Source organism: Trichogramma pretiosum, unplaced genomic scaffold (genome assembly GCF_000599845.2).
Source record: "Trichogramma pretiosum strain Unisexual culture from Peru unplaced genomic scaffold, Tpre_2.0 scaffold4, whole genome shotgun sequence".
In the NCBI taxonomy this organism is placed as follows: domain Eukaryota; kingdom Metazoa; phylum Arthropoda; class Insecta; order Hymenoptera; family Trichogrammatidae; genus Trichogramma; species Trichogramma pretiosum.
The window spans coordinates 3,154,348-3,178,667 of NW_019641688.1; the positions used below are offsets into that span (position 1 = coordinate 3,154,348).

At 41.6% G+C, this 24,320-nt stretch overlaps 3 protein-coding genes across 5 annotated transcripts; 2 read left to right on the forward strand and 1 right to left on the reverse strand.

Annotated features, from left to right (window-relative positions):
• Positions 1–1,232: 1,232 nt before the first annotated feature.
• Positions 1,233–8,533, forward strand: LOC106650615 (ecdysteroid-regulated 16 kDa protein-like). Of its 3 annotated transcripts, none has more exons than XM_014368742.2 (4): positions 1,233–1,519; positions 7,539–7,781; positions 7,866–8,176; positions 8,263–8,533. In XM_014368742.2, exons 2-4 carry the CDS (start codon positions 7,697–7,699, stop codon positions 8,353–8,355), a joined length of 489 nt encoding a protein of 162 aa, XP_014224228.1. In that variant the 5' UTR covers positions 1,233–1,519; positions 7,539–7,696; the 3' UTR covers positions 8,356–8,533. The 3 variants fall into 3 exon arrangements, with proteins under 3 accessions (XP_014224228.1, XP_014224230.1, XP_014224229.1); XM_014368744.1 differs by lacking the exon at positions 1,233–1,519 and adding an exon at positions 4,077–4,138; XM_014368743.2 differs by lacking the exon at positions 1,233–1,519 and adding an exon at positions 4,086–4,252.
• Positions 5,942–6,972, forward strand: LOC106650233 (epididymal secretory protein E1-like). Its single transcript, XM_014368155.2, has 3 exons — positions 5,942–6,405; positions 6,498–6,805; positions 6,892–6,972. The coding sequence occupies exons 1-3, from the start codon at positions 6,321–6,323 to the stop codon at positions 6,970–6,972; spliced, it is 474 nt and encodes a 157-aa protein (XP_014223641.1). The 5' UTR covers positions 5,942–6,320.
• An 8,741-nt stretch (positions 8,534–17,274) lies between the features above and the next one.
• LOC106650235 (IQ and ubiquitin-like domain-containing protein) lies at positions 17,275–20,035 on the reverse strand. The gene is made up of 6 exons (XM_023461609.1): positions 19,662–20,035; positions 18,862–19,017; positions 18,445–18,789; positions 18,027–18,369; positions 17,720–17,928; positions 17,275–17,611 (listed from the first exon to the last, which is right to left on the reverse strand). The coding sequence occupies exons 1-6, from the start codon at positions 20,033–20,035 to the stop codon at positions 17,275–17,277; spliced, it is 1,764 nt and encodes a 587-aa protein (XP_023317377.1).
• Between the last annotated feature and the right edge of the window lie 4,285 nt (positions 20,036–24,320).

Below are 24,320 nucleotides of genomic sequence, written 5' to 3' on the forward strand. Positions count from 1 at the left end.
GATTTTTAATAATCGCAAAGGGAGCAAAAATTTCGCGTGGGAAAATTTGCGAGGAAAATTTGCCACCGCGGTAATATTCCTCGCAAATGTATGCACATGCGACGCGCAGAACGTATTAGTGGCTGAGCGGTGTAAAGCAACCGTTACCATAGCGCATACCTCGAGTAGAGCTGTGTGTAAATGTACGAGGGCGTGCAAGTTATACAATACCTTGCAAGAAGCGAGGAAAGAGCATGGAGCATCAATGCCTGGAGTGCTGCTTGTCACGCTTTTAAACTCGATTTTCCACCCCTTTTCCTGGCTGGCAGTCCGAAGCAGTCAACAACTGCTGGGCAGACTCGCAACGTACTAGCCCCGCGTGGAACGTCGTTGTTCGCGAGCAAAGTAGATTAGTGGTCGGTGCTCCTTTCGTTACTCTCTTGCTCCGCCGAGCTGTCTTTGCGACGTGTGCGCGTTGTACGATGTATGAAGCAAGAGATGGCCCGGAGCAGCAATAGCATCAGCAGAAGCAACGATACCAGCTTCAGTCAGCGCATGTACGCGAGTCAATAAGTGCGAGCATGTGTACGTGTGCTTCCTGCACGAATAAACGTGTAATAGTCAAGTATGTGCTGCATGGAAATTATCTTGCACGGTAGGTACTTGTTTTTATCCGACGCTCGTCAGTTATCCCGCCGAACGTACGTTATATTATAGGTACGCACTTTTTTTCGCGCTCTGCTTATCCGATATGCTTATTACGAGTAGCGCTTACCGTTACGATGAATATTTTCCGCGCGAGCTCGAAACGAGAGAAACTGCAATTACTCGCGAAGAAAATGTATTTTTTTTTTTGTTGCTTTTTCCTTTTTTCGTTACATGAGAGTTTTCGGAGATTTTTGTAAAAAGTTTCGCTCTCGACGGCAGGAGAACAAAAGTTCGAGCTCGAGATTACGGAAAACACTGGTACGTGGATGCTTGACGCGCAATACATACATACATCGAGGCGATCTATTAATGTACGTAGTAAAGCGCACATGCATACATATATACGTGTGCAGTGCGGTAGATTATACATACGTACATCGTGTGGCTCGCGCGACAAAAGTGTCAAGATTGAATAATCGGCGCATTATGTACAAAAAGGAAATACCAACTTGTGTGCGGCGAGAGAGAGGCTCGAGACACACGCGCGAATACTTTGCGCGCCGCGCTCCTATCCTCGTGTGTTGTACCTTATACCTACCTCTGTGTGTTACACAGTGTGCACGCGGTGCGCGCTCAAGTGCGCGTGTGTGTCTATGCTTGTGTGTTGTGCCGTGCACAGCAAAATAGTCGAAATTCGCCGAAAGGTGAGTGTGTGCGCGGCTCGCTCCGCAGTATAAAACGTACGTAGGTGCAGCGAGAGGAGAGGAAAAAAAAGCTTCATAATCATCATGATAATGGGTTAGCGCGCAGCTCTCCGAGGAAGAAGGCAAAAAAAACCTCCAAGGCGGAAAAAATCTGTCATAAAAGCGGGCGCGCGACGACTACTTCACGAGTAATTATAACTCCCTCCGGGGCTTTTTTGATATTTCAGCTCGCTCTCTCTCACTCTTTTTCACATATATATTCGTGTTATAACACACTTGCATGCATGTACTTGGCCTTTTCTCTCTCACATACTCTTCACCTTCTTCGTTTCTCCTTATTCTCTTTTCACCGCTTTCAACATTTTTAATCTGCTGCATGATTGCGACGAGTTTGCGAGTAGTTGCGATGTTTCTTCGCCGATTGTTCAAGCAGCCGACACTTGTACGAGAGAGAGAGAGAGAGAGCAAGTGCGAGAGTATGTGTGTTCGACTTAAACGACGTTTTGAGAGCGTTTGTCACACGTATAACGCGTTATACACGAGAGAGCCTCTGTGTCTTATGCTTGCTTGATATGAATGTAGGTTGACACACGCTGATTATGACGATTCCGATTGATAAAACAGGAAAATGAGCGACTATTATGTGCGATGACGGAATTCATCGCGCGCGCGTCTGATCGGCCTGCCACGGCGCATCGTTGCACCGCGTTACTCGCGGCGGCGGCGGCTACGGTGCAAGCTGCGAATTCGGTCAAGTTCGAACGACTGGTGCGCGTATCGTGCCCCTGCGTACACATGCACGCAATTAACGGCACGCTGCGGGCGAGAGTTTTTTTTTCTCTCCGGTGCTTCAAAATTTCCCTCCTTGACGAGCTGTAATAATTACTAGTATATCTATAACTTGTAAAAAAAAACGTGTGCGTTGGCGCAATGTTTGTAGATCCATTGCACTTTTCTATAACGGGCCATACTCCGAACTGTTTGCGGCTTTTTTGCCCCCGCTCGAGCCATCGAAGCTATATACTTCCCCGATTGTTCGCTATGCTCTCGCACAAATACACATATCCATAAAACGAATTATCGTACGCGTACTCGTGCAGGCGCGATGCCGCACAAAAACACAGCAGCAGCACACCAGTTCCCATCGACGTGCAATTGCGTTCGCGTAATTTACGAATTTTCCAGCCTGCGTGTGTATAACGCGCGCATATATAACGCACAGTACTACACCGACTTATATATACACGCACGTGCGCATTTTAAATGTCCCCGCACTGTACGCGGGCCGAGTCTTGCCAAGTATTTTATTGTTCCGCGCGTACACTGCGAGCCATATAAATACGCCCGCGCGCGAAAGATGATTAAACGCGCATATCGGTAATAAAATGTATAAATATCGACGCCATCTATGTACACGTGAGCTTGGGAACGTGTTACGATTACGATACATAAAATATACACATGCGTGCGTGTATGTGTGGGCGCGCGGCGACTGTCACACGCTTACGACTGCGGTCCACGTGTAATTGAACGTTCATTTTCAAAGCGTATGGCTCGTTATTTATTCAACGTGACCAAAACATGTTTATGAAAATGAAGGATTTTGTCCATGCTCCGCTCTCGAGCTTTACGTGCTAAAAACAGACACGCGATACAGCTTCCGACGTGCGACATATAATTTATCCTGCGCATTTATTTTTTCAGTGATTATTTTTTTGCAAACGACGTAACCAATTCGTAATGATCGAATATGATAAAAGTCATTGGCAACATCAAAAATTCCTCATTGCTGTATTTTATCGTCCCGGACGTATCGAGACGCGCTCGACGATGTAATATAAATTGTAAATGTATCGCTCACGTAATGCGCAAAACGAACAAATAAACTTATCCGCACGTATAATAATGATCATTCGCAGTGTAATCTTTCAGGACAAAATACTCCCTCGAAACCCATTTATACATGCAAACGGAGAAACATTTTTTTGTCGTAGTTGCCACTGCGTTTCTGAAAGTACGCCCTGGAACGCAGGCAAGAGACTTTTGGACTCTTGCGGGTGAGTTTGAATAAAATAGCGAGTTTTCGCAACAACTGTACGCGCGCGCGCGCGCTGTACGGTACAGCATAAACACACAAACACGTCCGCACAATCGAAACTCGACTGGCGCGTATAAAATGTGCAAACATAACGTATATTTATTTATATACTCGCCTGCAGCCGTGACTATTCTACGACGAGAGAATACAGATGGACAATTTCGAGCGCGTACATTGCGTATGACAACTCGATGAGGCCTCGCCAACAACGCGAACAACAACGTTGGTCGCGGACCATCAACTATTCAAGACATATTGTTTTACATATTTATACGCATTCGAGTCACAGCCGAGAGAATGATGAAAAAAAATAGTCGAAAGTTTTTAATAAGGAATTAATCGTAAATTTGGGTAAAAAATAATCACCTTACTCGGTTACGCGACTCATTAAACCAGCGCGACGAAGAAAAGAGGAAAAAAATGAACGAAAAACAACGAGCCCTTGTGGAAAAGTGTCCAGTACGTATTAAGGTCAAGCTGCGCGTACGTACGCGTATACCCGCACATATCCACACACACACCCACACACACACACACATGCACTCGTGCACACGGAGGGCCGAGGTGCAATGATAATTTTCCTCGCGTGGCCAGCGGCGATGCACATACTCTCGCACACATATTCACACGTACAGTCGTTAAGTGCTCGTCGCGCCGACACCTCCTGTGCAAGCTGCCGTCGCTGCCACTACTGCAAGCTCCGCTTACCGTATGTATGCACCACACGCACACAGTCGTGCGCGGCAAGGTATTCGCGGTGCGCGCCAAAAATTTTGCTCGACTTAGTAATGATGCTGTCGACGCTTGCAGTCGAGCTTTTCGTGTAAGTTTCGTTCTTTTTTTTTTTTTTTTCTTTGGTACAAATCAAAAATCTTCAAAATCACGATTCATTTGAGATAGCAGTTACGTCAGAATGACTGCCAGACATTTACATCATTACGACAGTAAAATATATTTTTGCAGTGATGCACGGTGCATATAGTTACTAATCTTCGTTGTTATACGGTATTTTTCCTGATTTATATGCGCGAGTCACAGATGTTTCACAGGTTTGTGCGTTAATACATCCCGTACGCCAACTCGATACATTATTTATTTTCATTATCGGTCGTTTGCAAATGCCGATGGCAATGTCGTCGCAAATATATATATGGCTGTTATACGCGTACACGTACGCGTGTACATCGTGTATGTGCGACGGAGGAAAGCTGCTGTTGTTGATGTAGCTACTGCTGCTTCGCTCGTGTTTATGTTTGTCTAAGTGCGCGGCTGCTGTTCATGAATAACAAAGACGAGCCAAAAAAAATCAACCATTGCCGTTTGGCTGCATCGAGCACGTTTAGCAAAAGTCAGCACGGGCTATTGTTTCGACGTCGCGATTGACTGAAATGATGTACGTGATCGACCCAATTTTCATAGCCTATCGCCAAGGCCATTTCTATTGCCCTTTGCGCCGCCAAGGCTGACTATAAGGCAGCCGAGAACAAAAGAAAACATTCGCATGTGCGCGAAAATCGTGAATGTGTCGACGCGAGCATCGCGTATGCATTATGTGCATACTCCTTCGAGCCAGGAGACAAGATGCCTGGGAGACCATCGTTAGATATTATAACGCGCATAAAAATTCTTCGAGGCGTGAGCCGCATAGTATCTGCCAGCTGAATGTTGCTCCCCGAATGGCATTTTACTGGCTCGTAAAAACAGGCGCGAAAACGTTATGCGCGCACCTAACCAAAGACTGGCATGCCCCAACTACTACTCAAAATGTTAAGTACACGGATATTTTTGCTGCGAGTGAACTTGCCCTAGCGCATCTTGTAAATGTATACTCGCAGTAGGATGTACAAAGCGAAAGCTATCGCGCAAATTATTTTCAGAGCTTACTCATTTTTCGTTCATAGTTTTCGAATGATTCACTATCGAATTAATCATGAATTAGTAGCCAATAAAAAACATCAATGGAAAAACTTTGCAATCTTTGTTTGTCGTTATGGATATTTATCGCGAGTAATCGATACAGATAATATACATTGGATTTAGACTAAAAAATTTTATGAAAATATTCCGGACGTTGAACTAAATGATAAAACTACTATAATCTAAAATTTGCAAAAAAAAACCCGTGATAAGATAATTGTCACACTATTTGGCGAAACTATCGTCGACTATATGGTAGTAAACCACCATGAAATTACCCCAAAGCTCAATAAGATGATTAATTGATTGTCACTTCGCTTCGATATTTACTTTATTAATTTTTTAATAAGGTACATACGATTAAATTTACATAGTGAAACGTTTATTCAGATAAAAAAATTCTTCTTCTCTTTTTTAATTTTTAAAACACACGTGTATTTGGTTTGTCAATTGTTACTTCCTGAGATTTGAAGACTTTAAGGTAAGTGAAATGATCAACGAATGTCACTCAAATATTTTTGTTTAATAAACTTATTCGAATTTGAAATAACATAAATTATCGACAGAATGTATAATTAATTTTCATGCAGCTGAGATTAGGCAAAATTAAAACGGTTGAATCAGTTACCCATATCATTTTATCTATTTGCTAAGAAAACAAAGTTGGGCAGCTATTCAAAGCTTATCAATCAATTTGTGTCTCGTCTAACACTAATCAAACATCATAATCTAACGATCGGCAAACACGTTAATACAGTAAGTTATATATTCACACGCTAAATGACGTTTTGACATTTTTTCATATCTTCGGTTTTGGTTTTTGACAATATTGTCGTAATTAATAGTTCTTTTGTCCCCGAATTTGCGGAGCTTCGATAAGTAGTATATATAGCCGAGTAACCCAATCGGATTATCATCACTTTCAGTTGTGAGCTCAATCGAGAAGATCATCAGTAAAAATCTCTCAAGTAAAAATGGCAAGAATGAACCTCGTACTGTTGGCTTTGGCCTTGTTCGCCGCAGTGGCAACCGCAACCAACACCAAACATTGCTCAAATGGTGAGTTTTATCAAATATTTCACCCTTAAAAAAAATTTTTTTTCTCTGTTTTTTTAACATGGAATTTAACTCCGACGTATCATTTTCTACAGGCAAAATTCAAGATCCAAATATGGTTCAAATCGGTGACTGCAAAGCACCACCATGCAAACTAAAGAAAAATACCGATGTTACTATCCAGTACAAATTTACACCCAAAGAAAAAGTCGAAAGCTTGAAAGTCGCCGTCAAGGCATCCATGATGTTCGGAATTAAGGTACCATTCGTCGGCGTCGATGGTTCTCAAATTTGTGACAAAATCTATCGCGCTGATAACGGCCAGAAAGTGGCTTGCCCCTTGGCTAAAGACGTCGAATACATTTACAAGGACTCGTTCCCAATTAAAAGCTATTACCCATCCGTAAGTGCAAATACGATTGATTTAATCTCATTTTTAAAAAATCTACATTAATTTTTTACTATAATTTAAAACTTAATACATTTCAGCTCTCCACCACTGTCTATTGGACTTTGAAAAACTCTTACAAGACTGTCTCGTGCTTCCAAGTGGCAGCTAACATCGCTTAATTCGCATAATTTATAATAATTTTTATATTGTAGTATATTGTAAAAATAAGTTTTTCTATAAATAGTTAATAAAAACGTTTATATTTTAAAAAGTGTATTTTTATCATTTATTGAGATCTTTTTCGAAGTGAGATTATTTTAATTAATAAATTTTTATTTGTGAAACAATCCAAAATAAATAACGTTACACACCAGAATTTATGAAAAATCAATAGTTAAAGGCTCGATTTCTTTACGCCAATTACTTGCAAAATTCCAATCAAAACTAACAACACTATTGTCATTTCGGTAGCTAATACGTTTTTTTATGGCTTGAACACGAATTCAATAAAACTTGGCAATAAAATTTTAATAAAAATCAGTCCGTAGCCACTGTTTTTTGCATTGTTTCTGGATATACACCTACTAAAAAATAATTCGCACACACGAAGCTTCAGATTTGACGCATTTTATAACAAGCGCTCGACGAAACTGAATCGAACAAATGCCTCCGCTAACCTACAGACTCATCTTGACACCTTTTGCAGTGCTTGAAATAATAAATACATTTTATTGATAACTTGCAGTATTGCGCAACTTCACGACATGTTTACTCGGTGGTTTTCGACTTGATTGCCTCGTGTCATCAGCCGTTTGCGCATGAGCTTTTATAAGGACACGCAAACATTCAAAGAAATATTCAAGAGAAATTCCATCGTTCGCTACCCAAAGCTCGCAGTCTAAGATGGCGAGGATCTGCCTCGGACTGTTGGTTTTGGCCTTAATCGTCGTAGTCAGCAGAGCCACCAAAGTCACACATTGCGAAAGCAGTAAGTTTTCGACAGCGATGCAAATAATCTTGTTAAAAGTTTCGACAAAAAGCCGAACTAACGCCTCTGATCCTTGCAAAACAGACGAGCCGCTGAAGGACGACACGGTGCAGATCGCCGATTGCGAGGATCCGCCGTGCCAGCTGAAAAAGGGCACGGACGTGAACATTCTGTACAGATTTACGCCGGAACAAGACGTGCACAGCCTAAAGCTGTCCGTCCAGGCGTCCATGCTGTTCGGCATCACGCTGCCGTTCATCGGCGTCGACGGATCCGACATCTGTGATAAAATTTACCTAGCCAGCGAGACGGATCAGAAGGTCGCTTGTCCGCTCGCCCAGGGAGTCGACTACATCTACAAGGACTCTTTCCCAATCAAAAGCTACTACCCATCGGTGAGATCGATGACTCATTACTTTCTGGCAGTTTTTATAATAATAATTAAATTAACGATAAAATAAATAATAATTTATTATTGCAGATATCGACGACGGTCTACTGGGCGCTCATGAACGACTGGACGTCAGTCACGTGCTTCCAAGTACCGGCCGAAATCGTCTCCTCGTCGTCTTAGTTGTTCCCCCCGACCATCGAACTTTTACTTGTTAATTAGCGTAATTTATTTTACACGTTTAATACTACTAGAGCATGCGTAATCGTATAATTAAAATCTCTGTCGTTGTTTATCGTTAAAACTTTTGTATATAAATGCATTTGCAGAGTCTAATAACAAAAAAAGATGAAATTTCAAAGATAACGAGTTTAATGGTTTTTCGAACCCATCATCGGGCACGTTTATGATTTCCACCGGATTGAATAATTCATGTATTTGGAAATCGGCGGTGCATGTTTATGCTGGCGAAAAAAAAATTAATCTGCGCGGCCACGTTCATTCGTGAGCGTGTGTAATATATCACGCACTCAATTCGGCAAAACAGCATCGACTCATACGAGGACCAAAAAAAAAAAAGAGCCGAGTGAGGTACAGTCAAAATCGAGCGGACAAACGTGCTCGGTTTGCCAACTTAGCCCTGGCAAATGGATGCACACGTGCATTTACACACACACACACACACACACACACATCCGACACACACGCCCATAAATGCACGAACACGGTTAAGTCAGCGCTCTCGGGCATTCTTCGTGTGTCGACAGATTTTCCATCATTATCCGGAGCGAAAAAAAAAGAAAAATAGGATATCGAGGGTCGAGAAAGTGCCTATTTTATGCTGCAGGTATATTTTCCTGACCCGCGTAACGACGATAAATCATACTCTGTGCGGTCGCGAATTTAATGTTTCGTAGATATTTATGTATCGGCAGAGCTTTAACTGCGAGAATGACTGGACTTTTTTTCATTTGACATATTAATAATAATGATCAAAACGACCGCGTAAGTGTGAATAAACTCTCGAGTACGACCAATAACAACTAATGATTGATTTCGTCATCGTTCAAAATGTACTACTATGAAATTATTAAACAATTTTTGTATAAGCCTCACGTATCAATATTCTACGCTAGCGAAAATTTATTCCCCGCATCGTTTATCACATTCTTATTAAGGGGACCGACCTGTGTTAAAAGCTTAAATTCAGCTTCAGCTAAAAATAGCTATATGAATCGAAATAGTGGAAATTTTTTTTTTGTGATAGTAAAATATGTTCATTCTACACCAGATTGACGAAAAACAACTTCTACCCAAGCTCTGAAATACCAATTACATCACTTTTTTCATAAGACGAAATATTGTGTTATAAATCACTTGCCGCATGATCTTGAAAAGAGTTTTTCATCAATATTGATCTATGGGGTCTCAAAATCTTCAGAAAAGTACTCTCGTCCACCTAAGCGGAGCAGAATTTTGAAAAATTGCGTACAACTTTATATACACGTCAAAATGTGCCAATTTTTGAGAAAATTAGTATTTTATCAACACTAGAAGCCATATTAAAGCTCTTGGAAGAAAAACAAACTTTTTTTTTCAAATTCTGCTCCGCTTAAGTGGATGAGGGTACTTTTCTGAAGATTTTGAGACCCCATAGATCAATATTGATGAAAAGCTCACGTCAGAATCGCGTGGCAAGTGAATCCTATTATAATATTTTGTATTATGAAAAAATAAGCGTAATTGGCATTTCAGAGCTTGGATAGAAGTTTTTTTTGGTCAATCAGGTGTCTAATAAACATATTTTACGATCACAAAAAAAAAATTTCCACTATTTCGATTTATATAGCTATTTTTTGAATTTAAGCTTTTAACACAGGTCGGTCCCCTTAATTAATGAGATTCGACTAATGACATAATCGAACTTGATGAAAAAATAATGATTATTCAAAGACGCGTTCTCCTCGTCATACGCGTATGCACACCTGCATTATTACAATATTGACGATATACTGCACGTGGGCACGCACAAAACCGCGATCGATTTTGTTTTGGTAAAACCAATACCGAGCATATCTCTCTCTCTCTCTCTCTCTCTCTCTCTCTCTCTCTCTCTCTGTCTTGTATATTCGCTCGATCGACTTATTGATACTGTTGCAAAATCGAAGGGGGTAGAAACTTGCCGAGATCGTTCAATGCTCGTCGATATATGCGCGGGCCATTTCATATCCGTATAGTCACCAGCTATATACGAGACAAGTATGCGTGTTTACTTTCGAAAAGGATCAAATATCTTTGATACTTGGAGCTTATGTGTGTGGATGGGGGGGATACGCGAGTCAGGCTAAATTTATATAGAATCGGGGATGGTTTGCAACGAAGTTTCTGCGGCTACACGTTTTAGTCAACATGAGCGTATATCCTTTGGCATGCATAGAGGCAGCAGCAGCAGCAAGACTTGTGCGCAAGCTGTATATATATATTACTATCCGGTCGAACATTATCCTTCGTCGAATACGCGCCTATCTATTTCGGAGCTCTCGTATTCTAGGTCGGCACGTCGTGGTGTAAATACTTACGTGCTATCATGGGTATGCGCATGTGATCTTGATTGTTTTTGCTTCATTAACAGCACTTATCACGGTTTCCCTTTTTCGCCCCTAGCTTACAGATTTTTTATGAAGGTAAATTGCAATGCTTCTCGATACGTTGAGAATGCTTTTAATTACGAATAAGTTGCAGCTTTATCTATGCAGTGTTTCCTGACTCTCGGTTATGCATTAAATATTAAAAACGATGAATAATAGTCAAATAGCCGCTAATCTCTGGAACAAAAGATCAATTACGATCCTGAAAAAAAAACTTGGCATTATATTCGAGCTCTTTCCATGCTACGAAGAAAATGTTAAATCCTTCCCTCCCTCGCAATCTCGAACAATTAAATTCGCGACTCTCGACGTGTCCTTTCTCTCTCTCTGTAATATTCCAACGCTGCAACTTGCGAACATTCCCCTTGTCTCTGCACACACGTGTACTACGTATGTGTTTGGAGCAGCGCTCGTATTCGTGAATGCAGCATCTCTTCCAGAGAGCTCGCGATATCTCTTCAAGCTTAAGTATATGTGTGTGTGTGTGTGTGTGTGTGTGCGAGCTGTATGTAAGCTATAACGCTCGGCTGAAATGGACTTAGAAGCTATTACCAACATGTGAGAACAATCAGTGCTTCTAGCCTTTGGCCATACGTAATTCTCCGCCGGTACTGCCAGCGCACGAGTACTTAAAATAATCTAATATAATTCATAAGCGGGTCTTTCCTTTTATCTAAAGCTTTGCGAGCGAGTACGGGCGAGTTTTGAAAAAATAACCTATCTTTTCTCTCATTCTCCAACCGAGAAGAAGGTCGAACACTCGTAGTGAGTACCGAAAATAATCGTATCGGCAGGATAATTCGACGAGTTCTTCCACGCGTAAATATTTATGCAGAGAAAACCGCAACTTGTAGTCGGTGCTTGTAAATTCGCGTAAAACCAGTTACAAACTCAAATGTGCCGTGAATGCAGGCGCGGGGCAGGGGTCACAGTGCGCGGGGGTGGGCAGAGAGGGGACGCATATCAAACAGGGAAAAGCGGACATGTCACGGGCACCACGATAACAGCTGGTATCGTTGCAACACGCGCGTTCGGCGCTTGTTCCTGCCAGCGGATCAGATTAGATTCGCATTGAAATCAATTACAGGAATGGGACGATATCGAGCCGAGGCTTCGACCGCTACGCGCATCTCTCCCTCTCTCTCTCTCTCTCTCTCTCTCTCTCTGTAAGTGTGTGCGTGTACACAAGCAGACGTCAATTTTCAGTCTAATTAGCGATGCCAATGATTACACGCGTATACATATATCTATACACATAATATATGTATAGAGGTAGCAGCCTTCGAGCTTATGTAACTTGTTCGATCGAAAGATGAAATTTATGTACTCCTACGTGTCCTTGCGGAGCAGTGCGCGTAGCGTTCCGTTCAACGGGTATAATGTAGCAGACATAGCTGCGGCGAATATGCTCCTGGTAGACCACACGGATGGACCTTTTAACTTATTTTATTGGAAAAACAAATCAAGTCGTGTAATGTTTCGAAACAAACATCTTACTCAAAATTATGCGCAAGTCAGAATGGAAATTCCACTCGTGAAAAACAACCAATATGTCTTTATAAAATCAATCCAAATAGTACTCGCAATCAATACAGTAACGGAAATGTATGTGAACTATACTGTCAAAATTTACGATCGCATATTAAATAGGTAATTATTACCTTACATGAATGCAGTTTTGCTATCAATGGTCGGCTGATGACAGAAATGTTTTCGGTCTTGATTAGCTCTGGATCGCAATAGTTTTCTCTTTCACTGTGATACTGTGAATAACAGAATTCTAATTTAAGTCTTCTGCGCGTATCAGCTGAGCTGCTATTTGTTTTCATTTACAAATCTAGTGTTTCTTAATCTTACGTTTTATGTTTACTATTAAACCACATCAGCAGCTCAATATTCATTCGTGTTAGCTCCTAAATAAATTCCAAGACAACATGTATTTTTGAATGTTCACAGTAAACGATAACTTTTACAAATACTTATAAAACTAATTTTTTATAAAACAAAAAATTATTGCAGTAGAAAAAAAGTCTTTAAAAATTATTACTAATCAATCATAATTTTATTGTTTTCCTTGGTCAGTGGCATATCCAAAAAAATCTAAAGAAACATTTTTCTGATGTCATTTGAACAACCGGAATGATGCAATGACCTTAACGTGGTCAAATAAATCAATTTTAATTTTAAACCTTGAAAAATAAATTAATCAACTGATGCTAAAATATCAAATAGACACATTGTTACAGTCCGTTTTGGCGGTGATTATATGCACAAACGCGTTAAAGCTCACGCGTTCAACCCCAATCAGGCGCGTGCAATTAAAAATATATGCATTACACAGATTGACAAGAGGCGCATCCAGTTACAATGACCATCAATAAGTATATATACGTTCCAGTTCGTGTGTAATATATTAGGATGTAACAAGGGCATAATATGATAAAGGTATACCCAAGCGGCATGGCATCGCGCGTTTCGTCGGAGACCACACAACGTATAAGCAGCATGTATATAGTTCACGCGCACATGTACATATGGGCTATATCGCGTCAAACGTGGGAGGCCGAAAAATGAAATGCACACAGAGTTCATTGAAAAATGAAAATAAATAGACGGTTGCTGAAAATAGAGTTACAAAGACTAAAGAATGATAAGCGCAGATGTTATGGTCATAAGCATTATTTATTTTCAAATTTATTCGTTCTCGCACTCGTTATTTTTGAATGTTATTCATACACTATGTGGGATTGCCAGGGTATTTTATTCGAATAAACGTGAAAAACAGAAAATAAAATAAAACCATGTTTTTTGATCCATCGAATATTACCGTATTGACTGTTATTTGATAAAAAATTGTATTGTAGTCTTCGAAAAAACAAATTCAAATATTTTTTTGTTGTAAGGATACAAACAAAAATTTACTTTTGAACTTTTATGCTATTTTTTTTATATTGTCAGGGATTTCAGACGACGAATACGACTTTTAGCAATGATCTCGAGTTCTTCATCAAGATTCACAATCAATTGAATCATTGCTAAAATATTTTTTCCACGGTAACCTCATGGAACCACAATAACATTAAAAAGTGATAGCCCAACTTTGAATCTGTATAGATGTATGAGGTGACATAGAGACCGCAAATTTGGTGACTTTTTATTTTTCTATATACTTTATACAAAAGTACATACGATACAGATATTTAACTTTTTTTTAGCCAATCGTGGTTGACGCGATACAGCCCATATAATATAGGGAACTCAGCTTACGATCGTGTATAGATATACGCGAAGCGCATAGGTGAAGGACTCTATTAAAACACGATAATGGATTGCTGATTACCAGGGAGAAACAGCCCGAGGGGGGATGGGAGCAGCTATATTTATGAGCTCGAGCTGCTGCTTGGATAACGCCGCTCTTCGGCAAATTTACACTGGGCGAGCGCGCGTGCGGATGCATCAATTGCGCGCGCGGACGTACGCGCACAGCCTCTCCCGTCCGACCAGACACTGTGCAGCCGCAGCAATAACACTCATCTTGGCGCGCATGCCATCGCTGTTGCTGTTGTTATTGTTCGTCGCTGTCGATAAAGTTTACTTTTACACGAGTTTTGCTTTCCCGAAAGTTGCAACAAATTATTATACGATGCATATACTACGCCGCGTGGACACTTTTCTCTACGGAATCATCATCGATCCACAAGAAATGGGCCTGTATACGAGGTATCGTCGATCCAATGACGTTTTCGACGCGGACTTAATTAAAAAGAAGAATACAATACTCCGGAGTATGGCTCGGCGTAACTTTGCTCTCGAAGCGCAGCGCATCGGAGAGGGAAAGAAGGGGAGTAGCATTTATCCAACTAATCAAAATTCGCCTCACACTCGAGAAATTAACTAGCGTATCTCACTCTCTCTCTCTCGTGGGATACGAGCAAGATAGCGGCGTTTGCTCCATGTGCTTCTAATTTTCTTTCGACAAATATCCGAGGCACGCACAGAGGGCGAAAAAGAGAGAGACCAAGAGAGTACACGCGCAGTAGCTCGCAACTGTTTCGTAACTAATCCATCCTCGCGCGCGACTACTCGCGAGGCAGTGAAACTAATATGAACGACACAGCAAAACTGTTATTATATGTCACACAGGAAGAGAGCAGCGCGCGGGGCTGTGTAGACGGACGACTTATACGTACACTTGCCATGCGAAGGCTAGATCGGAATGGAGAGTTATTCCAAAGTTGCAGAAGCAGCAAAGAGAGAGAGAGAGAAGAGAGAGGAGTAAAGGAGATACTATTGCAGCTTTTCCAGCGCGCTCTCTGTCTTTCTCGCGCGAATTTCTCTTACGGATAATTCGAAAGTTCGGCGATGCAAACTTTCGCGGTTCAGCTATTTCTACCCAACGTCGACTTCTCACTGCCTTATACATATACACACAATCTTACCTAAAAGTGTTTGTGTGTGTCGTGCCGCTCGTCTGTGCGTGCAGTAAAATGGGTAGCATAATCTAAAGTTAAAGAGACACTGAGCATCAATCTTTGCCTTTCTCTCTCTCTCTCACTTTCGAGCGATGACCCAAATGCGCGAAAGAGACAAAGTGATACGAGCTCCAAGGCAGAACTATTGGGATATTACATCGATGTGAATGCGCCCTAAAAATCCTTTGGATGATACCAATATACTGACAGATATATATATATATATGAAAAATGTATGCGCTAGTTTGAAATTCTATTTTGCCTAGGTATCCTTGGCGAAAATGTACAGAGAGAATTCGAAAAAAGTGCGCTTTATGTAATTTGAAAACTGACGGTTCGCGACAAGTAACAAGGAATTCTTGGAAAGAAATTTCCGTCGACGTAACTCGAATTATATGGAGCTCAGTTTTCTCGATGCACCGGAAAAATTTGTATCGGTGTGAAAAAAACATTAGCCGAGGAAAAAGTTTACTCGAATCTCGAACGTAAAACGAGCAAGAACAGAGTTTCAACTTGGCTAGGTCATTACAAAGGTAGTTTAGCACTGCACTGACTAGCCATTTTAACATTGATTCATAGCCGTTGCTCCGTAACAAATGCCACCTTCGCTCTTGGACGTGTATTGGCGCTTGTAATCGAGTCGATGTAGCGGGCGCGCGACGTTGTGGCAAACAATCAGCTGCGACTTTTTCACCGTTCCTAAAGTCGACCGGTCAAAAAATAATCAATTGCATACCTGCACTAGGAGATGTTATTTCAACGCAGTGAATTTCTTATGATCTATCAATTTTTAAGATCTGAAATGGATTCGGAGTGTGACCATAACTTTCAAAAATCAAAGTGTTGCCGAAAAAGAGAAATAAAGAAAAAAAGGAAACGGTCGCGCGAAAAAGCTTGTATAAAGTGAGCCGAGTGAGTAAATTCTACGAGAGCCGACGTTGGTGCAGTCATGAAGTGAAGAATCGGCCTGTGAAAAACGAAAAAGAGAACGCGAGAGAGAGAGAATGGGGCTGACTGAATTCGCTTTTTATCACTGAAAAACCCATCGACGCGCGCGCGCGCCTGCACGGCCGAGTGCGACAGTTTGCGCTTAATCGAAAAAATCTCACGCTCGGACTAACTCCCTTTTTTTCCTTCCTCTCTCTTTCTCGCACTCTCTGTATTCTCTCTCGCGAGTTAAAACAGTGGCAATAACAGAAAGACGGGCGCTCTCATCCCAGTTATTTGCATTTAAAGCGGGAAAGAGACCGCGAGAAAGCGGCGCGTAAAAGACTCTTCAAACGACGTTGATAGATACCTTCTCGAGCTCGCACACTTGTACCATTGCGACTGGCCAGTAAAAAAATTCGACTCATTTATTGCGCCTCTGCCGAGGCTTCTGCCGCGTGACTTTTAAAAGTTTTTGTAAAACCGAAATATGTCACGTTGATTCATGCGTGCCTATTATTGATGCGTTTCGTTGTGCTTGAGTGATGAATGGGCTTCAATGCAAATTCACGGCATATTTTCTTCTGTAAAATGTCACCGCGAAACAAACATGAATCGCGCTCGAGGACTTCTTTTATCCGGTCTGATTTGTTAAGATCGAGTGAAAGTGACACAGCCAACTGATTGGCTAATTTCATCTATTTTTTTCAACTATTGGGACCTCGTGTATACAGAATATAAGTACAAAATTCTTGAGGAAATGATACGTAACTATTGCAAGTATCAGAAACTTCATATATTGTAAACACGAGTCCTCAATTAAAACTGTTTATATATCTAAATATTTGGTTGCGACCAAGATGAATTGTGGATGACTAAATTGTTTTTTTAAATGGTTTAATAGGTTGGACTAAAAATCTACATAATTTTCAGTCTCACAAAATGTCATTAAACATATTTTTTAACTATATTCATAAACTAACATCAACTACGGTCTAATTATATTTAAATGGAACGGTTGTAGGCCAAAGAAGGCGTTGCACGCCTTACGTGATTTACGAGAAAATCGAGGAATAGGCTGGCTTGCCGATAGTTTCGAAGTACAATCTGGCCTGCATATTCATGCGTCGGAATTTCCTGAGCAATTCCTGATCATAGACGCCAGCCAGGAGATTGTCGCGAGCCAGAGCCTCGTGCATGCGCGCCTCTCGCCTCGTCGCGAGCAGACAATTCCAAGGCGACCAGGGCTGATGCGGATCGAGCCTGGCCAGGCACAGCTCGTCCGCCTGATTGCTCTGCGAGATGGCCGATCTGCCGTGCCAGATATCCCGCACGAGATAGCGAATGGCGTTGGGTCCTAGAGCGAAGGCCAGACTGGTTGCGCCGTCGGGCCTGAAACAGATCCAGCGTTTTTTCCTCGACCCTTTCAACGAGCTACATCCGTGCGCTATTATATACGGCAAGATAGATAATTGGTTCATTTTTCCCCCTCGCTCTCACCTTGCAGCTTCGCTCCTTCTGAGCTCCTTGAGCATCCTCTCGTACTGCTCGGATGGCACTTGATTCGCCTCGACTGCAGCGCGCCTACGAGCCCTCAGAGCTTTGCAATCGATGCATAATCTCGATGGCCTCTCGCGATGATCCAACTCGAAGGCCTCGAGGCGCCTCACTCGAGTGCACGACGGACACCAGCGCGTCTTCGGCACCGCCTTGAGTATCGCCAAACGAGAGATATTTTTCACTCTTTATTTTCCATATAATTTCGAGAGAGGAAAAAAATTCATAATTGTATTAAACGTGCACGTACCGGTACAGAAACGTCGTGCTTCAAGGTGCTGCGAGCCAAGCGTAAGAATCCCAACTTTATGCGACTCCTCAAGCTTCGTAACTGTTTAGGATCGACTTTTAGAGATAAGAGAAATAATTCCTGGTCGATGAGGTTTTCGAGACTGATGGAAGCTGCGCAGGTGTGTCTGCAAGCCAATTTTTTTAAACAATACAAAGTCTCCACCCGATTGGACTCGTAATCCGGAGGTTTTTCGTCGTCCTCCTCATCGAGCATCAGGGTATTGTAAATCTTACGATATTCAATGGCGAATTGCGCGTTCATAGCGTTGGATTGATCGGTCGCTCTTTTATGTTTCGCCAAACTTTGATTGCGATCTATGATCATTAAATAAATCATTCAAATTTTTAATCATAATGTGTGATATTTCGAATGGTACTCACTTTCCAAAATGACGGGCTTGGCGAGTTCATCCAAAAACTTAGCCCGGTTCCACTCGTCTTTTCTGCGAACCATTTGAGTCTTGGCGGTCTCTATGACGCGTAAAATATTGATTTCCCGCTGCAAACGACGTTGTTGAGCGACTCGATGGGTCACCGCTTTATCGCTGCTTTTTTGCTTGGACTCTTCGTCAATTTCACGCCAACAGCGATCGATCAGTGCTCGTAATGCACTTATATCTGTTGTTTTGTGATCCTCAACTGGATCAGCGTTGCTGCTCTCGGATTCTCCAATATCGTGAACGTGACATAACTCTAAGCTTGGCTTAGGTGATAGTTTTTCTCTGCAAGCAGATTCGTTATTTATATTAATTTTCAAGTTTGAAATCATTTTGAGAAATCGAAGTAAATCTGACCGATGAAGTTCTTGAGATGCCGATGGGTAATTTGCATTTTCATGATGTTGATGGTTTTCGAGCTTTTTAACAGTCATACCATGAATTGGACAGTAGAGTTTTATTGAGTTTTTCTCCGTTAATCGATTTTGTCTATTGCGCCTTTTCAGGTAAGCTCTAGAAAAAATGTTGCAAGTTAATTTAAACTGTTAAAGTCATGAATCATCGGCAAGTACACTAGTATTTTTACTTCATTTCTTTTTATCAGAGCAATTTTCTGTTTGTATCATAAAACTTATTTATAAATATTTAGATTCAAACGATGACTTTGAATGTGAGATTTATCGAACAATTTTCAATGCGGTTGTATCGGACCATACAAGTGTGTCGAATGTCAAAAGACATTTTTTCGGAAAAAATTATCTGAAAAATGCAATTTCCGTTTTGAAAACTCAATTGTATCGAGCCACAAAAATGTGAGGTAGGTAAAAAAAACTTTGAAAGAATTAATAATTTCCAAAGGATGTATTTCACGGATAAATTTAATCTTTAAAATGAGCCAAAATGTATCGATGAAAATTCAAAGATGAAATGAATTTTTTGCAATTTAATCTAGTCTGAAATGAAAACCATAATTTTTTATAAATTCATCGTTCAGGTAATATATTCTTTTTAGCGCATCCAACGACAAGATAATTATCGCATCGACTAAATAGCCCATTTTAAGGCTATCCGTAAAAGACGCGTGAAACTTTTTTACCGAATGAAATATAATCTTGCAGATAGTCAAATTGTCGAAAAGCTAAATTGAAAAAGTTCACCTGAAGCATCGCTGTATCTTGCTGGAGGCTTCGCGCCTCCTCTTGAGCTCGTCGACATCGATGACGATCTCTCCCAGCACCGGAATCGAGCGATAACCTGGATCGGCTTGAACGGACCTCGACACTCTCGAGTTCGCGCTCGTGGCTACCGTGCGTTTCTCCACGATGGTTTGCACGCAGACCGAGCGGGATTTTTCCGCGTCGTCCTGGCAGCGATTGGAAGCGGCGGCACACGGCTTATCCTGTGCGCCGATGGTGCTGATACTCGTTTGGGCGACGGCGTCGTGGTACTCGATATCGTGCACCGCGTCGCGCCAGCCGCCAAGGAACGGCTTCGGTTCGGATTCGTCTAGGATTTCGACCATTATCACCATATTGTCTGCTACCTGCGGGCTAATTTTTTACTGAAAACTGAAAGTCTAAAAGCATTCGTAATGGTAATGCATCAAAATCATCAGAGAGATAAAAATGAGGTCACAGACAGAAGAAGAAACACACACGCATACGCACTTTCGCATTCGCTTAATTTTCTTTTTTTTCGTCTTATAGTCACACAGAGTATAAAATATAAAGCTTGCATAGCATAAAATAATGCATTCCCAAAATCTAACCAGCATGCCAGGCGCGGCGACAGCATAATACCCCAGAAAGCGGCAGGCGGCAGCGCTTGCGGCCAAGCTTTATAATGCCGGCATTCTTCGAGCACAAAATTATATCGTGTATGAGGGTACGAAAACATCTCGTGATAAGAAAAAAGAGGGTGGCGAAAAAAAGCGGAAAAGTAATTACTGTAATACCGAGAAACTTTATAATAACTGAGGGGGGAAAAGGCGTAAAAATTACCTATTTCACGCGCGAGGTTAAAAATCACTCGCAAACGAGCTCGAGCTTTTAGTACGAATACCGTTGAAAAGAATCGCATGTACAAGTAAGAGCGAAATTATTTACGCGTCGCTGCAACGGTGATCGAAAGAAAGGATTCTTTTCCCTCGAGCGGCAGAGATGGATTGTTTCGTATGGAGGCCAACGTCGAGTTTATATATAAAAATTGACGCCTCGTGATGAACGATCGCGAGACTCGAGCCACAATGGAGACTGCATCGAGTTTCGTGCCAACTAATTATCGGTTCACCGAAAATATCACAAATTATTTACTTACAATTTCAAGATTGAGCTAAAACTTAAGGGAAAATACGTATCGGCAGCGGTGAGTAAAAATAATAAAATATATGTACAAATTTTTTCGAGGCCGAAAAACCAAATTAAAAGCGCAAATGAGACAAAAACGAGTCAAGATAGAGGAAAATCCAGGCGTCGCTAGCCTCGTGGAGCTTTAACAATCACAAAAGTTCTCTCGTAGACTCGTTGCATACTGCACGTGCGCATAATAGTAATAAACGCTTGGCAAAAAGAAGAGAGAAAGCTGGCGAGGAGAGAGATCTTTTCGTCGGCCGGCGAGTGGCGAGCGGCTCGGCCATTCGAGTATTTCCGTTCTCTTTTTCCGCCTTTTGACACTCGTGTGTGTGTATACTCTCGTGATCGCATGCGGCGACGCGCCTGCACCAGAGCTTTTATGTCCCTCCGAGCGCTTGAAATTCATTTACCTATTTCGTAACAATTTCTCGACTTCCGTCCCACTCTGTTTCTCTCCCTCGCCATACGTATAGTATTTATGCTCTTTATGATTCGGCACTATAGTCGCTCGTTAAATTTCCAATTTTACACGGCGCGGCAACCCGATTAATTTTCTTTCGATCAACGAGATAACGGTGCTTTCGAAATTCAGTACGTGGAGTCGATTTTCGATACCGTAGCGAAATAATGTAATTTTTTTTAATGAAGAGCGCCTGATAAAAATTCGGAGAGAATCGATTCAGTAGTTTTAAAAAATTCATCAACGAGCTATCGAAGCGCGTTGAAAGTTTTCAAATGCAATTGAGTGTCTTGAGCTTGCTTTCGCTGTGTCCTGATTCTGGCTGACTTTGAATTTAAATTTTATTCTTGAAAGTATGAGCCATTCAAAAATGCAATAAAAAAATTCAACTTTTCGAAAATGACAAAGAAGGTATAGACCCGTCAAGGTTTGACGAAGGCGCGTTAAACAATGTTCAATCGCGTGCATCGAAAAGAGGACCGTAAAACGAAAAGGCGGCAAAAGAAAAGAAGAGTAGGGTGTCAAAAACAAACGCCAGACGGCGAAAGAATGGAGAGCTATACAGAGACTTACACAGAGCGCGCGTTATAATGCGCAACAGCAACTCTCTTTAGCGCAGCTTTTACTTTTCTCTTCTTTTTTGCCTCTTCTTCTACTTCTAAATTATTTCGCCCATATAAGTTGCTCGGGGGAGGGGTAGAGCATAGCGCTTGCACCATTCCCGAGGGTAATCTTCGTTAATGGAGTCGCACTGATGCGTGTCAGCCTCGACGCTGTGCCGTATACATATAGCCGGAGTCGTGCTGCTGCTGCTGCAGCTTTCCAGGCGACGCTGCGTACAAGTATTTATATACATAGATAAATGCAGTCGCCCGAGCGCTAGATTTTCGAGCTCTCTCCGCACGCGCGTATGCGTAGAAATTATCATCCTTCATAATTATTTGACCTCGCGCGCGCGTTTCTTGGCTTAGACTTTGCGCGTTCGAGCAACGGGGGTCTAGCTTCTCCGTGTCTGCAAATATGCAAGCGACTATGTGTGTGTGTGTGTACAAGCACTAAGCAGTCTACTACCCGATCTCGCAAATGGATTATTTAACCTACTTTGCCAGGCAACTGCAAGGAAGCCTTTCTTCGGTGTCTGCTCATCATGTGTATACGTTACACAACAGCATCAGACTAGCAGTTTTGGCAAATTTTGAACGGAGCAAAAGAAGCTGCTTTAGGGCTACGTCCATTTGCACATAGCCGAAACTCAAAGATATGTACGCGGTCCGTTTTAATCGAATCACTACTTTTTTATTTATGTCTCTCACGCGCGAGTCAATCCAAAGCGTCGTCCCTTCTGAATTTTCAAATTCTCCGAAACGTTCTGTCCTAGAAAAAAAAAGGATTCCGGCATTAATGCAATAATACATTGGTTATTGGAGAGAGAAATTGCACGCCTTGATGAATATTTGATGGAGAATGTAGCTGGCATGGTGGCGAGCAAAAGAGAGTAATAGCACGTGCGTATACCCTCCCTTCCTCTCTCTCTCTCTCCCTTTCTCTCTTGTAGTCACGCCGGAAATTTGATTTATGACGATTGTCAGAGATTTGTTATCGCCACGGCGCTGAGCGTTTGCAACGTGCTATATACCACGGCCATCGCCATCGAGCTTGCGCGTCATTATATGGGCCGCTACTGTGCGCGGCTGCATGCATACTCGCGCGCGTGCACCTATCGCCGTGTCCTACACACATCTACATATTTATTTTAAACTCGATTCAATTTGTTTGATTAATAACTGCCTTTATCGATGTTCCGTCGCTCGCAGCATTGTATTCCCCGACTCGACTGCGCGTATCGATTGTTCGAACGGTGAGCACATTTTTCCGTGCTTATCTAGGTGTTAATTTATGTGCCGAAATGAGCGACGCGCATTCTCTGCTTTTCTGGTCGAAACTATGATAAAGTGACAATTATTTAATCTCGTACTTGCGATATAAATAAAAACAAAGACTTTCAATTTGATTCCATCTACTCGAAGCACTCGCGTGGAAAAGCAAACGCAACAAAAGAAGCTTTTTTGAGTATATTTACTTACGATCTCAAGCTTTGCAAGTTGCCGTAACGGCTGCTGCTGCTGTATATAAGTACGTATTTCTCACTGACTGGCAGTATGGCTATCTTCCAGTACTTTTCTTTTTTCGGTATATATGAAATAATTTTCAAGCATCATCGTCACCATGGGTGCGCACATGACACAAGCACACAAATATACACACACACGCGCGTATAAGTACGTATGTAGGAGCGACAAACGCGCAGAGCAGCTCTTGAGCTTGCTGCTGGTGTCTTTGCAAGCTCACCTCTCACTTTCTCGCTCGCTCTTACACATTCAATGGAGATACGTGTACACAGTAACGTGGCAACGTATATATAGCTTAGGTGGCTTGGTCGATTGGCAACATAACGTATAGCGCACACAGTGCTCGGCAACTCGATTGGTACAAATCACTCTAATACTATAACTCGAGCTTTTTTCCTCTTTCTCTTTTTTTTTCTCTTTTTTCTTTTTTTTTTTTTTTTATCGTCTCTTTTTTTTCCTTCGTGGAATTGTTGCGGGAAGCGGGATGTACAGTGACAGTATATATACACTCGAGTGTCTCGAGCATTACTCGGGGGTAGAAATAAAGAAAATCAAAGCTTGTAGGTGTTATTGGGTTTTCGTGTACTCTCGAGATGACGTATACAGACACAATCACACTGGGCGAGTACTTCCAAATAAAAAGTAAAAAACAACTATCTTCGAAAGCTTATGATCCCGCACTTGACTTTCGTCGTCAAATTGCTTTCCTTTCTTTTTTCTCTAATATAGGTAGTAGATAAATTTCAAGCAACAATTAACCATGGAAAAAAAGAAGCTTACGCTTGCAGTGACACATTTATTTTCAAAAAATTTCAACCTACATCGGCCTGTTTAAGAGATGGATGGAAAAAAGAAACTCGATGATAAGAATGATAT